Consider the following 15,973-nt stretch of genomic DNA (forward strand, 5'->3'; position numbering starts at 1 on the left):
AGTTCCTCCGCCATTTCTTTGTTCCCCACTATTACTTCTCCAGTGTCATTTTCCAGTGGCCCAATGTCCACTTTTGCCTCTCTCTTACCCTTTATATATCTAAAAAAAACTCTTGCAATCTTTAAATTACTGGCTAGTTATTTAATCATATTTAATATTTAATCTTCTCCCTCCTTATTTCTTTTTTAGTTGTCCTCTGTTGGTCTTTGTAGGCTTCCCAATCCCCTGGTTTCCCAGTGCTCTTCGCCGCATTGTATGCTTTCTCTTTAGCTTTTATGCTGTCCCTGACTTCCCTTGTCAGCCATGGTTGCCTCGTCCTCCCTTTAGTATGCTTCTTCTTCCTAGGGATGAATTTTTGCTGTGTCTCCCAAATTACTCCCAGAAACCCCTGTCATTGCTGTTCCACTGTCTTTCCTGCTAGGCTCATCTCCCAGTCAATTCTGGCCAGCTCCACCCTCATGCCTCTGTAGTTACCTTTATTCAACTGTAATACCGTTACATCTGATTCCAGCTTTTTCCTCTCAAATTGCAGGATAAATTCTATCATATTATGGTCACTTCCTCCTAAGGGTTCCTTCACCTTAAGCTCCCTTATCAAATCTGCCTCATTACACATCACTAAATCTAGAATTGCATATCTATTTTAACCTGTGTAAATTAATCAAATGTTTCATTTAGTTTAATGTAAAACCTCGCGAATTGATGGTCTGATTCCTGAATTTAGAGCTGCATCTCAAACATACCACTTAGAAATATAGGTTGTTTGAAGTTTCCCTCTGGGATTTTTAAAAATAACTCAGCTTTACCATCTGCTCGGTCATAACACGTGCATTAAAATAAGCTACAGCTTCTCATTAAATACATTACTGTTGTCTGATTCAAGCTGAAAGATAATGAGTTCATATACTCATCAGATTTAAACAAATGAGATAAGCTTAATTGATGTGATGATATGTATGCTTGTAATGATGAGCTATTAACTAATGACATTGTAAAATTAAGACCAAGCCCAGAAATCATAACACTCAGTATGTTTTATGATGTTCTGTTATTCACTATATTAACAGAGGCATGAACTCATTTCTTAAAAAGGACTAATTCCTGTGCTGAAACAAAAAACTAAAGGAATGCCACCTGATTGCAATAGAATCATCTGTTCATTTAGCCAACCGTAATGTCTAGTTTCAAAGTTCTTTCAAATGCAATTTCTGATTTAATTTTGTTTTAATTGTGTATTGTTCTTTTAAAATAATGTAACTGTTTTGAGTCGACCAAATAATTAAAATAAATGTAGGTACATTTACTTAACATCAGTCTTTTAAAGAGCATGCTGTTAATAGGATCCAAGCCAATTGGTGAAGCCAAAACCAAGATACAGAGCTTTTCTTTTTTGAGAGAATTTATTGATCTGTTCAGACTCACAGCTCTCCTCCCACACAATCCAGTGCCCCAGCTAGCCTCTGTTTATATGTGCTCAAAGACAATTAATGTGCATCTTACTCGTTTCTCTTAACCTAAACAATATAATTGACATGACATTAACAAACCTTAACAATATAATTGACAAGAGATTAATAGACACTTAATGAGGACAACAGATTACAGAATCTATGCTATGGTGATATGGACAGGGTGTTCATCTTGATACAGCGGATGGTGCATGGCCTGTGGAAGGAGTGATATTGATACTGAATATCTTTTCCTTGTTCCATTCCATATTGATGAACTCGCAAGCAAGCTATCAAAACCTTCTTTATGACTGAAGTAACTTGTGCACATTAATTGTGTTGATTTTTTTTAATGCTTTCTTAAGATGTGAACATCTCTGGCAAGACCTGCATTTATTGCCCATCTCTAACTGCCCTTGAGAAGGTGTAATGCACCACGGTGCTGTTAGGGAGGGACTTCCAGGATTTTGTCCAAGCAACAGTAAAAGAGCTGCAATATAGTTCCAAGTCAGGGTGGTGAATGACTTGGAGGGGAAGTTGCAGGTACTGGTGTTCCCATGCATCTGCTGCCCTTGTCCTTCTAGATGGTGGAGGTCCCAGATTTGGAAGGTGCTGTTGAAGGAGCCTTGGAGAATTGCTGCAGGGCATCTTGTAAATGGTTTACACTGCTGCTAATGTGCGCCCATGGTGAAGGACGTGAATGTTAAAGATGGCGGATAGGGTGCCATTCAAGTGGACTGCTCTGTCCTGGATGGTGTTGATCTTCATTAAGTGTTGCAAGAGCTGTATTCATCCAGGCAAGTGGAGAGTATTCCATCACACACCTGACTTGTGCCTTGTAGTTGGTGGACAGGCTTTGGGAAGTCAGGAGACGAGTTACTTTCTGCAGAATTCCCAGCCTCTGTGCTGCTTTTGTAGCCACAGTATTTATTTGGCTGGTCCAGTTCAGTTTCTGGTCAATGATACTCCAGGATGTCGACGCTGGGGGATTCAGTAATGGTAATGCTGTTGAATGTCAAGGACAGATAGTTAGATTTATCTTGTTGGAGCTGATTATTGCCTGTTGTGGTGGAAATGTGACTTGGTACATCAGCTCAAGCCTGAATGACGTCCAAATCTTGATGCATGCGGGCATAGACTGCTTTTGTATCTGAGGGCTTGTGAATGGTACTGAACACTGTCCAATCATGAGCAAGCATCCACTTCTGACCTTATGTTGGAAAGGTCATTGATGAAGCAGCTGAAGATGGTTGGCCCTAGGACTCTACCCTGAGGAACTCCTGCAACTATGTCCTGGGGCTGAGGTGATTGGCCTCCAGCAATTACAACCATCTTCCTTTGTGATAGATATAGCTCCAACCAGTGGAACGTTTTCCCCTAATTCCGATTGACTTAAATTTTGTCATGTTTCCTTGAGGCCATACTTGATCAAATGCCGCCTTGATCTCAAGTGCAGTCACTCTCACCTCATCCCTAGAATTAAGTTCTTTTGTCCATGTTTGAAACAAGGCTGTAATGAAGTCAGGAGTTGAGCATCCCTGGCAGAACCTAAACTGAGCACCGATGAGCAGGTTGTTGCTAAGTAAGCGCCTCTTGATTACACTGCCAATGATGCCTTCAACAACTTTGCTGATGGTCGAGAGTAGACTAATGGGACAGAAATTGCCGGATTGGATTTGTCCTGCTTTTTGTGGGCAGGACATACCTGGGCAATTTTCCACATTATTGGGTTGATGCCTGTGTTATAGCTGTCCTGGAACAGCTTGGCTAAGTGTGCAGAGAATGATTCAGAAGCACCTGTGACATCTCAGGTCCACTGACTGCCACATGCCACATCCTTGTGGCAGGCTAGATACGATTAGACAGAAGCTGGACAACTCCACCGGGAGGCTGCATGAACAACCTATTGCTTCCTGAGAGCAAGGTGCAGATGCCCAAAGGACTAGGGTGCCCCTCAAATGCAGAGTCCATCTCTTCCTCCTTAGTCTCGCCCTCAGCCATCCTTCAGGCATGCTTCAAACTGCTCAATTGTCATTTTCTGCAAATAGTTTGAATTGTTGTCACATTGTTCTTGTTTTTTTACTGTTATAAAAAGTTGTTTGGAAATTCTTGCTGTTTTAAAATTGTTTAATATTTGAACAAATTTACATTTGAAGCATTCCAGGAATTATTTTGCACTCTTTATAAAACTAGCTATTACTTTTCAATTGACTACCTCAATACAGTGTTACCACTGCTGCTGCTTAGTTCACAAATGGTGATATAGGCATATTCATTGCAGAATAGTTATTACTACTGTTAGCATTTCGAACTAAAGCCTTCCACAGAAAATGTATTAAATATTTATTTTGTTAAAATACATGCTACTTCTTGTTACTTTTTCCCGATGAGAGTTCATGACTGTCTTGTTCTCATTTGCTTTTACACTGATGTTGGTTAGTTGCTACCCTGAATAAAAGTTCAATTGTTTATTGTTTTGGTGTTGCCTGTTTATTGTTTTGGTGTTGCCTGTCCTTTATTGTGTTCACAACACATGATTCCACAGAGAAATTGTTGCAGCCTTCCTGCTCCATTCTGCAGGTGGAAATCGGAGCGGAGGATCAGGTGAGGCACTGGGGAGTTTGTGTTGTCCAAATTCTTCATCCACCAGCTGCTATCTAGCTGCTGCCTCCTCTAGGAAGCCACATTGTTAGTGATGTGGAATGGTGTCACCAATCATATCCCAGGATTCACTCACCTTCTTATCCCTTACTGCTGAATATGTCCAGGGCATTACAAAAACAAAAACAGAATTACCTGGAAAAACTCAGCAGGTCTGGCAGCATCGGCGGAGAAGAAAAGAGTTGATGTTTCGAGTCCTCATGACCCTTCGACAGAACTTGAGTTCGAGTCCAAGAAAGAGTTGAAATAGTTGAATTATGTCCAGGGCATTAGTGTGGCAAAGGATAAAGGCATTGTGAGTGTTTCCCCAACATCCTGCTTTTACACCAGTATCCTCAATTGGGCAACATAGGTAATCAGTACAAGATTAGACTTCCAAAAGTGAGAATATTTTTTTTAAAATTTGAGGATAATTTCTAGACTGCAGGGGTGAGACTCTATTGCTTTAAAGGCACCTTTGTTGACTGCCCAGGAGGAGAGTCAGGTGAAAGCCATAAATCACATCAGTACCAGATGACCAATGCCATTTCCAGTCTTGAGTAACTGTGGCTTGATTAATAGTGAATAAATTATATAAATTAAGCAAATTGTCAATCTCCATTGACGGCCATGAAGGGTTGAGTGACAAGAACAAAATATTGTCAGCTTTGAGCCTTTTAATAGAACAATGCAAACGTTCCAGCTAGTAACAGCACAACACACTTATGCTGCAACTTTCACATACTAATAATGGTTAATGCCTAATTACTATAGCATGAGTTTCCAGCAAATTCAGGCCCAGCATTTAAAACAGAATTCAATAGAAAAGCAATAAATACATTGATATTCCACCAAGGTATATAAAGTCCCTTCTTCCTCCAGAGTGATAATCTAAACTTACCTTGCTTCACAATTCTGTATCGTTTCCAATTTGATATCGTAAGAAATTCTTCGATTTCGATCATCATCATCTCTCCTAACAAGAAGACTGGAAGTTAGTATGATATTTAGTAAAAAATGCCCATCAACACGAAGGTAGGACCTGACAAAGATGATTCACTTCCAAAATATTGCTTGTTTGTTGGGCTGGTTATATTGCAGATTAGGATTTAATACATGTTTGTGTCCCCACCAAAGCAGAATCTAAAGTTACATCTGTTTCACAAATGTAAATGTAAGTAAGAGGTCATTTCTATTTCCATAGAAACTTACATTTCTTCCATCAGAGCATTTAGTTGTTACTTCAATTAATTTAAAATTTGTGCCTTCAAGAAAACAGTTGCACAACCATTCAGGCATTGTGTGAAGGAATGTTTCCTAACATTAGCCCCAAACCTGCTTTTTTTGTACCTATTGGATTGTTGTGGTTTCTAGTTAACATGCTAAAGCAAGAAAGAAAACATACTTGGGAAGCTCACCAATTAGGAGGCAAGAAAGTGAGTGCTGCTGTAGGTTTTTAAGGACCTGCAGAGGCTTTGAGGAGAGATTTTGTTTTAGCAAAAGAGAAGCAGTGGCTACAGGCAAAGGTCTGAATTTCAACAGAGTGCCAAGGCTAGCCATGGAGCCAGTGGATCAAGTGAAAAACAAAGGAGTTTCTCTTCTTCAATGACAGTTGATAAATACTATAGCAAATTGTTAAAAGAATATGGTGAGAGCAAATGTCCTAACTCACACCAAGTCCCATTCAGTCATCACACCTGTGCTCGCTGAGCTACATTGGCTCCCAGTTAAACAATGCCTTGATTTTAACTTTCTCATCCTTGTATTAAATTCCCTCCATGCTCTCACCCCTCCCTATCTCTGTAACCTCCTTTAGCTCTACAGTGCTCCAAGATATCTGCACTCCTCCAATGCTGGCCTTTTAAACATTTCCAATTTTGATCACTCCACTATTGATGTTTGTGCATTCAGCTGGCAAGGTCCTAAGCTCTGTAATTCCTTCCCTAAACCTATTTGCCTCTCTTCCACTTATTCCTCCTTTAACCGTTCCTAAATCTAACTCACTGACCAAGTTTTTGGACATCCGCCCAAAATCTCCTTAAGTGGTCAACATTTGTTTGATAGCGCTCCTGTGATGCACTGTGGGCATTTTACCATATTAAAAGTGCTATATAAATACAAGTTGTTGTTATAGTAGATTATGGGTGGAATCGTCCCAGGTTTGCACTAAGTACTGTAGCCGATGGCCGCAATGGTGGCTTTTCATGCCGCATCGCCCCAAACCCGCCTCATTAATCGTGCATTTCCGGGAAACACATCATTTCGCTGGTGAACAGCTTCCGGTTTGCCCGTCACACTGTCATCTTCCACTTCCTCACGCCAGGCGCCATATTTAAACCACAGCCTCGCGCATGCCCCTCAGTGCTTCCAGCCCAGGACTGTGGCACAGAGGGCGTGGCCCTGAAAGGCAAGAAGACTGAAGCCCCTCAATTCAGTGGCATGTCCCTGGAATGCCTTTTGGATGCTGTGGTGGTCTGCCGTAATGTCCTCTACCCCCACTTTGGGCAAAGGCCAGTAAGCAAGGTGACAAATCCAGCATGGAAGGTGGTGGCAGCAGTGATCAGTGCCAACACCCTGCAAAAGAGCAAAGCCATGCAGTGCCAAAAGAAGGTGAATGATGATCTCGGTTCCACCAGGGTAAGTCACTCTCAACTCGCACACTCACAAACCCATTACACATCCATAGGGATCTCACACCTCAAGGCACAACACCAGTAACTCTTATAAACACACTCACATCTCCATCAGGCTCATATCCTCTTGAGCTCGAGTCCTTATCTCGTCCATGTCTCCGCTCACCACTAAAACATTCCATGCAGTGCCACGTGCCCTGCTCACACTCTCTCCATCTGTTTCCTTGTAAGAGAAGCTGGCTCACAACAGCAGGGAGAATCCCAGACTGGGCGTGGATTGGCCCACATTAGGCCCCTTGCTCATTTTGATGAGCCTGCGTTGATTGGTGAGGATGTGGACCGTGCCTGCGGCAATAGTGAGGTCGGCAGCAAACTCCCACATGAGGTCGAAGGGTCATGAGGACTCGAAACGTCAACTCTTTTCTTCTCCGCCGATGCTGCCAGACCTGCTGAGTTTTTCCAGGTAATTCTGTTTTTGTTTTGGATTTCCAGCATCCGCAGTTTTTTTGTTTTTATTTGTTTTTTGTTTTTACCCACATGAGGATCCTGCCCCACATCATCCATCTCTCAACACAACTGTGAGGGCTCTCTCTCCTGCTTTTGACTCTGCTGCCATGCACTAATTATCTCTACCTTGGATCAGAGGGACCGACGCCCTCAGCCAGCCAGTCCCTCAACTCCATCCAAGTCCTCACCTCCAGCCAAGAGGACACCTCCTCCATTGAAGAGCTGGAAATAAGCAGCCTGGAAGATTTGTCACCGTGTTTACCCACACCCTCCACCAGTGCAGAGAAACACACCTCAGTGGGACCTAGACTTAGAGCAGGCTCGGGTTCACAATCTGGCGGTCACCACAAGGTGTCTGCAACAGGAAGAAGCTCCCCAGCACTTGGAAGACTGCTGGGAAGAGGCTTCTGTGAGGCCTGAGTCACATGACATGGAGAGTCAACAGAAGGTGTGGGAACATCATGCAGAGCTGTTGGAAGCCTTCAACAAAGTGGAATGCAAGTTGGAGTAATGTTCTTTGATGAAGTGGTGTCCACATGTGCGCACATGGAGGACTCCATGGGAAGGATGGCAGATGCCATGGAGACCCTCGTCCAGCAGAATGCAGAGATGCGTGCAAATCTGTACTCCATTGTGGTAACCATGAGTGACTTCCTCCAGCGGCAACGTGAGAGGGAAATGGTGCACCTCAATGTCTCTCCAAGTGCTCCTTCCCCTCAAGGAGTCAGGCTGGGGTCCTTGGGCACTCAAAGGGGGACCGGCAGCTGGACATCCCTGGGTCATCCACTCAGGAATCTCAGGGGCTGTCCTCTCCCTGCGAGTCTCCTTTGCCTGTGCCCCCCACCACCCTTAACCTCGCTCTCTGTCTCTGCAGAGGAAGCGTCTAGCCCACAGGAGGACAACCATAGCAAGCTGCAGCCCCCAAGGCTTCAGCACTCCAGAGGACCCACGGCAAAATCATCAGAGGCAACAGGGATAACCACTGCACAGGCTGTCTATACACCTGCTGCTGACGTGACGGCAGCACCTAGAAGTGTTAGGTCTAGAAAAGTTAAGAAATCCTGATCACAATTGGTTGCACGGGCAAACGCATTTTGTCACTTTAAAATCTGAGAATCTGTTCACTTTCACTGAATAATGTGTAATGGTATGTTTCAGCTTCATTTACAGGCTTTGTGAGTCCATCCACTGCAGCCAGCCCACGAGTGATTCTGGAGTGTTTTTCAGTCCATTGTGGGCTCTTACTTGGAGCTGGTGTACTTGGGTCACCGCCTTTGTCCCCTCCAACACGGCGTGCTTGGCTAATTCCTCGGGCAGCAGCAGGTGCATGGTGGTCTGGATCTCCTGGGAGCCGATGGTGCTGCGCTTGTCGTAATGGGCCAGGCGAGAAGCTTCACCCACGATATGCTCAAAAATATCATTCACAAACAAGTTTATGATGCTCATGGCCTTGGAGGAGATGCCGGTGCTTTGTAGATATAGATGGAGTAACTCTCCTTCCTCGACCTTCGCCACTTCTTGGCTCCCTTCTTGGGAGCTGGTTTCTTCTCACCAACCATCTTCAATTTGGAGGGAGAAGTGTGTGTATGGCAGGGCCTTTCAGAGCCTCATTCAAGTACTCTCCCATGCATGTGGACCCTTCCTCAATCACACTCATCTCGAAGTCCTGAGCATTTTCAATGCTGCCTGCTGGGGTTCTCTTTCAGTTGCCCAGCTGAGCTGAGCTGCATCTCCGCCCACTCCTATGCAGCACCTGTGCCCGCCCAACACGGGGCACTGCTCACTTTCGGTTTGAGAAGAATAGTGCAAGTAACGTTTGTCTTTATCCCCCCTCTTCCTTTCCCCTCCCCCAGTAAGCCATGTCGTTTCCCCCATCACTGTCGACCTCCTCACCATCACCTACCAGCCAGAACCATTCCCTTTCGGGGATGTCCAAGTGAATGTGCATGTTCCTGACCTTCTCAAAAATCTCACCTCCATTCACATTGACCTCCCCGACCTCCTCCTTCCCACTCCCAGAGTCCATGTCTGCTTCCAAGTCCCCACCAACCATGCTCGCCGTCCCTTCCACCAATACTGTTGGACCCTCACCCACCCACCCCACTGGCTCACTCTGTCCTCTCTCATTCTCACCATTCCCTCCTACCACAGCCACACTCATTTCGCTCCCCAGGAGGTAGTCATCGACTCCACAGACACCTCCCTGGAACATTCACCTGGACATGCACCCCCCTTACTCCTTCCTCTCCCTGGACTCCTTCCTCCCCCAGAATCCTTCCTTCCTCGGCACTCCTTTCCCCCTCCTTACTCCTCCCTCCACCCTTGCTCCTTCCTTACTCCTTGCCCCCTCCTTACTCCTTACTTTGTCCTCCTCCTGGACTCCTTTCTCCCCTCCAGATTCCTTCCTCCCCATAGACTCCTTCCTCCCCCCGAAGTTCTGCCCCCCTTCCGAACTCCCTCCACCTGAAGTCCTTTCCCTCCCAGACTCCTTCCCTTACACCTTCCTCCCCCCTTACACCTACATCCCCAATTGTCATTATTCTCCCCGTAACACCCTCCTCCACTGTAGACCCTCCCCCCAACCTCACACCCCCTGCTGACACCTTCATTTCCCCCCAACCTCACCTCCCCGATACCTTTGTTTCCCCTCCTACTGACACCTTTGGTACCCCCCCTGCCAAACTCATCCCCCAGACACACCCTCCTTCTCTCAGTCTAACCTACACCTCTTTCTCCACTCTCACGATGACCATCTGTTGCAGACCATGGCCAAGACACTGAAATCTCAAAGCAGACCCTCCACGGTGACCTTCCACCTTCCATCAGCTACTTCGCGCCAGAGCCATGTCCATCAGAATCCATCCAGCATGCGATGGACATGTTCCTTCAGTGTCCAATACCTGTAGGGCTCCAGCATCTTCTGCTTCTCAGATGTCCACGATGTGAGCAAGGCCCTGATAGTAAGTCCCGACTTCTGCACACTTGTCAAGACGTGTCCTGTACCGGCGTGTTTTCCCACCGAAGTGGGTAGTAAATTTGATGTGGGGGGATGATTCTGGCGAGCTGGGCTTCTAATGATTTGCAGACATATTGCAACGAAGTTCCCGACATGCAGGTGTGGGAAACGCGGCCCGTCATTGACAGGCAGAGCAGATAATGGCAAACTTGTTTCACGATGGCGTGAAACTGATTTTTGTCCTTCCCGCCATATTGTCCACTCATGCCTGCCATGACGCCCAATTTCAGCGGGCACTGAAAATTCCACCTAATGTAACCAATTGAAATGGCATTAAAACACATTGTAGTTAACAGCAAACGTAACCAACTCTTGAAAATGTTTCATTGCCATTTACTTTAATGATAAAAATTGTTTCTATTTCTAATTTGTACATCAACAAGAAGATTAACATTGAAACAATATTAACTATGAGGAATAGCTCTATAACCCACATTGCACTCATATGACATGTGGTATAACTCCAATTTTACTTCCAATAGAGTTATCAGAAGTGATGTGACACCACCTTGTGGAGATTATTTTACAATGCTTCCTCTTCACAGTTTACAGTTTTTACCAGTTTCTAACCAGTACGAAGTGAACTTACTGAACAAGATTAGACAATTATTGCCAGTTAAGTTTAATAAAAACATTTTTTATACAGTGCTTTTAAACACAGCAAGGAGTTTCACAGAATTAATTTTAACACCATGCATAAATTGGAACAAGAGTTGGGGTGGTCACTGAAGGCAAAGTAAACAGGCATGTTTTTGATGAAGAGATAAAACCAGTCAAGGCAAGAAGATATGGAGAGAAAATTTCCAGGTGCTTTACAAATTTAATAAGAGTAGAATATTGCTGAAAATACAATGCACCTTAATATGGCCATGAATTGCATAAATCTATAAAAATAGAAGTAGGATGATACCTTGGACCACGGGGCATATTGTAGAGGAATTGGCATCTAATCATCCCCACCAGGGGGGAGCGGAGATTTTGGGTTCCTTGTAGAGAATCCCGTGGCCCTGCCTATACTGTGAGCAGAATCATCCCAGGTTTGCACTAAGTGCGGTAGCGTCGGTTTACCTGCCAACAGCGATGGTGGGTTTTTACGTCACATTGTCCCAAATGTGCCACATTATTTATGCATTCCCGGGAAACATGGCGGGTGGACTCCAATTCGCCTGCCACGCCATCACCTTGCCGCTTCGTCACGCCAGGCACCACATTTAAACTGCAGCTGTGCTCAGTGCTTCCAGCCCAGGACTGCAGCAAAAAAGATATGGCACCAAAAGGCAAGAAGACTGCAGTCCTCGTGCACCCTTTGGACACCAAGGAGGCCCGCTGTGATGTCCTTTACCTCAGCTTTGCCCGCAGGACGGGCAGGTTACTATTGCAGCTTGGTAGGCGATGGCAGTGGTGATCAGTGCCAATGCTGCACAGAAGAGGTTGACCTCCAATGCAGATAGAGAATGAATGATCTCATCTGTGCAGCCAGGGTATGGCAACCATCTCATCTCTCTAAATTCACACGCTCAAGCTCATCACACATTCACTGGCATCTCACTCAGTGCCCGTTCAAGGGACATCCCCCTCCCTCCCTCCTCCATTCTCACATACAAACCATCATATCTCCATCTGGCCTCATCTCCTCCGGAGACTTCCTCCTTAGGTATCACTACCTTGAGGCCACTTACACAGATCAACATGTGCCCCCACACACACCCTGGGATACCCCCCTTTCCCAGTACAGCCCTTGTCCTATAGCCTCTTGCCTGAGGCCACTTCTCCCCCTTCCCCAAGCAAACATGAGCCATGCAGCCATTGAAAAGCCACCCACATATGGCTGATCAGGTAGGTAGAGACCTGCCCATGAACCCCCCCTAAAAGTGATGTGGTGCTGACTGTGAAGCCTGGCACTGATGACTGCGAGTGCTGACAGAAGCAAGTAGGCGAACAAACCTTGAAGTTCCAAGCAAATTGCAACTCACAAAGTGCAGGTCGCTTACATGCAGTTGTGAAACATGTCGGCGTATTTTCCTGCCGATGTGGATGGACGACCAAGCAGGAGGGGGTGATTCCTGCGGGCAGGCCTAATAATGATGTGCTGATGTATTACAATGAGGTTCCTGACGTCCGATGGTGGAGAATGCGGCCCACTGACTGTGTAAACGATCGTGAACTTGTTTCACGCTGTTGTGAAACCAATCGCGCCATATTGTCCGCTCACGCCACCAAACATGTCCGATGCCAGTAGGCACAGAAAATCCCGGCCTGTGTCTCCACTGACACCGTAACGCAGACGTGCTTTAACCAATCTTAATCGTACATTCCAAGAAATAATGTGATGAATTTGTCATAAAAGCCGACTTTCTTTCATATTTCATTTGTTATTTTTCTTTATGTTTCATTTGTTTCATTACCTTGTCTTCTGAGACACTACACATTATTACTTTGTAAGCAAGAGCGACAAGCAGCACACAAAGCCAGGAAAGATGAAGAGGCAAGGAGACAAAAAGTTGATATAAAGTGATAGGCAGCAAATAGAGAAAAAGGAGATGAAGAGCTAGAGCAAGAAGGCAATAAGTTGACAGAGGGACAGAATGCAAGAAGAATCAGCACTGCAATTAATAGACCAAAACTCTTTAAAGAAACTTCCACTTACAATCTTTAGCATAATTGAGTCAAGGCCAGAATATGATATTAGCTGTAGATCAGAGGCATGTGAATACTGTGATGCAAAAAAGTGGAAAAAAGAGCCACCTTAATATGTTGTGCAAATGGTAAAGTATGATTGCCACTGTTCATTGAGCCACCTGACCCACTGAATGTTCTTCTTATGGGAATAAGATCACCGAGGAACCTCTTGGCTCAAGAAAGAAGAGCTTCTATTGTGGCCTATCATGAAATATTTAATGTTTTTAACAAACACTGAAAATACAGATGGCAACACTGAAAATGTAGAGAGTGATACTACAGATGTTGCATTTGATACTGCTGTTGTAATACTCAGCGCATTAACAAACATTGAGGAAATAAGTGTAGATGTAGATTTTGATCCTTAGGATTTTGAAGAGTGACACTAAGGATATAGAGAATGATTATTAGAAATCATATAGTAAAAATTATAAATCTAATTAAACTAGAGTCAAGCCAAGGAAAGTAAAGCAAATAAAAGTAAATGCATTGTGAAAAATATTTCTTGTCAAATAATTTTTGGAGTATAATAATTTTGTGTGAATTTAGGCATTTGTGTTTCAAATTTGTGGGACTAAAATTGTTAATTAAAATAATTGTGTGAAGTAAGGTGATTAAGTGAATTGTTGAATGCAATCTGTTGAATATAAGAAATGTTTCAAATAAATTATTTTATAGAAACATTTTATGGTTCGATTTTCAGTTTTAATAGCCACCTCATTCAGTCCACATGCCCACAGGATGAATATCACAGCTTATTGCTTCATACAAACATTTTCTTCATCTTATTTCTTTTAACTTTTATCCCTTTATCTCCTGGACATAGAACCAACCCGTTAATAATAACATAGAAATCCTAAAATTTATAGATACAAAAATTGCACACTTATGGGAGATGGTGCCAGAGTGATGATGTCACTGGACTAGTAATCCAGAGGCCCAGGCTAATGCTCTGGGGACACAGGTTCAAATTCCACCACAGCAGCTGATGGAATTTAAATTCAACTACTCAATAAATAAAAAAAACTGGAACTGAAAGCTAGCCTCAGTAATGGTGACCACGAAACTATCAAGTTTTGTAAAAGCCCATCTGGTTCATTACTGTCCTTTAGGGAAGGAAACCTGTTGTCCTCACTTGGTCTGGCATACATTTGACTCCAGACGCCAGCAATGTGGTTGACTCTTAACTGTCCTCTGAAATGGCCTAGCAAACCACTCAGTTCAAGGGCAGTTAGGGATGGGCAACAAATGCTGGTCTTGCCAGCAATGCTCACAGCCCATGAAAGAAAAAAAAATGATAAATGTTAATAAGAATGAAGCAAATAAGGAAGAACCAACAGATATATCAAGCCATTGAAAACTATATTACAAATGGAATGATGGCTAAAGGAAGTTGTATCATTGACATCATCCCTGTTTTGATGAACTTGCTGTTATGTTATATACCAAACTCATGTATTACAGGACTTTAAGGAATAATGCAAATAATTGGTCCCTTATTAAAAAGTTTTATTACATTTAATATAGAAAGAGGTTCTGGAAAGTATGGGACCTATGGAAGTTAAATTGTGATGCAGACTAGTTAGTACATCGCGTGGTAAGCAGACACCACGGGCCGAAGTTTACAGTTCCATTGCAGCGGGGCTGTAAAATGCGACAAGCTGTTCAAAAGTCCATTGACTTCGGCAGGACCGTAAAATCCCGCTGGTGTCAAATTCCACCCCTTGTAGGTGGTGGCTGGGTGCAATTTTCAACTCCTGACTGCCCAATTCTAACCTGAGAAATGATCAGCCAGCAACTGTAAACCAGGGAGTGGAGGTGGGTGGCGGAGAGGGTGGGGGAGTGGTGAGGGTGAGGGCGTGGTGGTGGTGGGGGAGGGGGTGGTGGTGGGGGGGTGGTGGTGGTGGTGGGGCAGGTGGTGGTGGCGAGGGGGTGGTGGTGGTGGTGGTGAAGGGGGTGGTGGGGAGGTGGCTCACCTACTCCTCTGATCTTGGGGAGTCTTTAGTTCCTCTTTGCTTTCTCCATGGCAATGCCTTGAGCAATCAGAATCGACTTGCCAACCAATCAGGACCCTTTTGTCCTGTAGTATAAATTGTTGTGATCACTTGAAATTTGGCATTCTCGCATTTGTCCTGATGAGTGCAGGCTAAAAAGCTTTGGCAACATGTCTCACTTTTCAGCAAGATTTAAGAGTGATCTTTATTGTGACCAATTCAGGCTGCCTAAAAAATATCTGAAAAAACTCTCAATTTTTTTGGTGGGTTTAGCAAGAGCTGGAGCGTTCCTCCTGATATCCCAAGCTAAATCTGTCAGTGACCTGGCCAGATGATTTCCCACTGCCCCTGAATTGAAAAGTAGGGAAGTTATGCTAACCTGTAGTTATGCTAACCTGTATCGAACCTTACAGCACTGCATGCGGTTCTGATTACCATGTTATAAAAAGGATATAGAAGCACTGGAGAGGGTGCTGAAAAGCTTTACAAGGATGATACCAGAAATGTGTAGGTGTACCCATCAGGAAAGGATTTAGGTGCTGGGTTTCACTTCTCTTCAAAAGAGAAAGCTTTTGAGAGGTGACCTAAAAGAGGTCTTTAAAATTATGAAAGGTTTTCATAGAGTGGGTACAGATGGAATGTTTCCTCTTGTGGGGAACAAAATAACTGGAGGCCATGGATATAAGTTAGTCACCAACAAATCCAATTCGGAACTCGGAAGAAACTTCTTCACCCAAAGAGCGGTAAGAATGTGGATCTCATTATCACAGGGGGTGGTTGAAGTGAATAGTATAGATTGCACTTAAGGGGCAAATAGACAAGCATATGAGGGAAAAGGGGATAGATGGTTGAGATGAGAAAAGATGGGAGGAGGCTTGAGCAGAACATAAAGACCAAGATGAACTGCAGAGTGGCCTGTTTCTGTGCCATATTACACAATGTAATCCTACACAGAAGCAATGAGCAGTATTGCACAGTGACTTTTGGAAACTGGCGACTCCATTAGCATGGTGACTACTGAAGTTAAGATATATTCCGTTCATTTGTCACTGCGGG

At 44.2% G+C, this 15,973-nt stretch overlaps 1 protein-coding gene across 3 annotated transcripts in view; it reads right to left on the reverse strand.

The window, feature by feature from the left end:
• rgs19 (regulator of G protein signaling 19) overlaps positions 1-15,973 on the reverse strand; it is a 141,804-nt gene that overhangs the window by 12,744 nt on the left and 113,087 nt on the right. For all 3 annotated transcript variants that reach the window (XM_041205136.1, XM_041205137.1, XM_041205135.1), the window contains one exon: positions 4,990-5,064. In XM_041205136.1, coding sequence (XP_041061070.1) covers positions 4,990-5,064 — 75 coding nt within the window. The remainder of the gene's footprint in view (positions 1-4,989; positions 5,065-15,973) is intronic.

This window comes from Carcharodon carcharias, chromosome 14 (assembly GCF_017639515.1).
Source record: "Carcharodon carcharias isolate sCarCar2 chromosome 14, sCarCar2.pri, whole genome shotgun sequence".
Taxonomy (NCBI): domain Eukaryota; kingdom Metazoa; phylum Chordata; class Chondrichthyes; order Lamniformes; family Lamnidae; genus Carcharodon; species Carcharodon carcharias.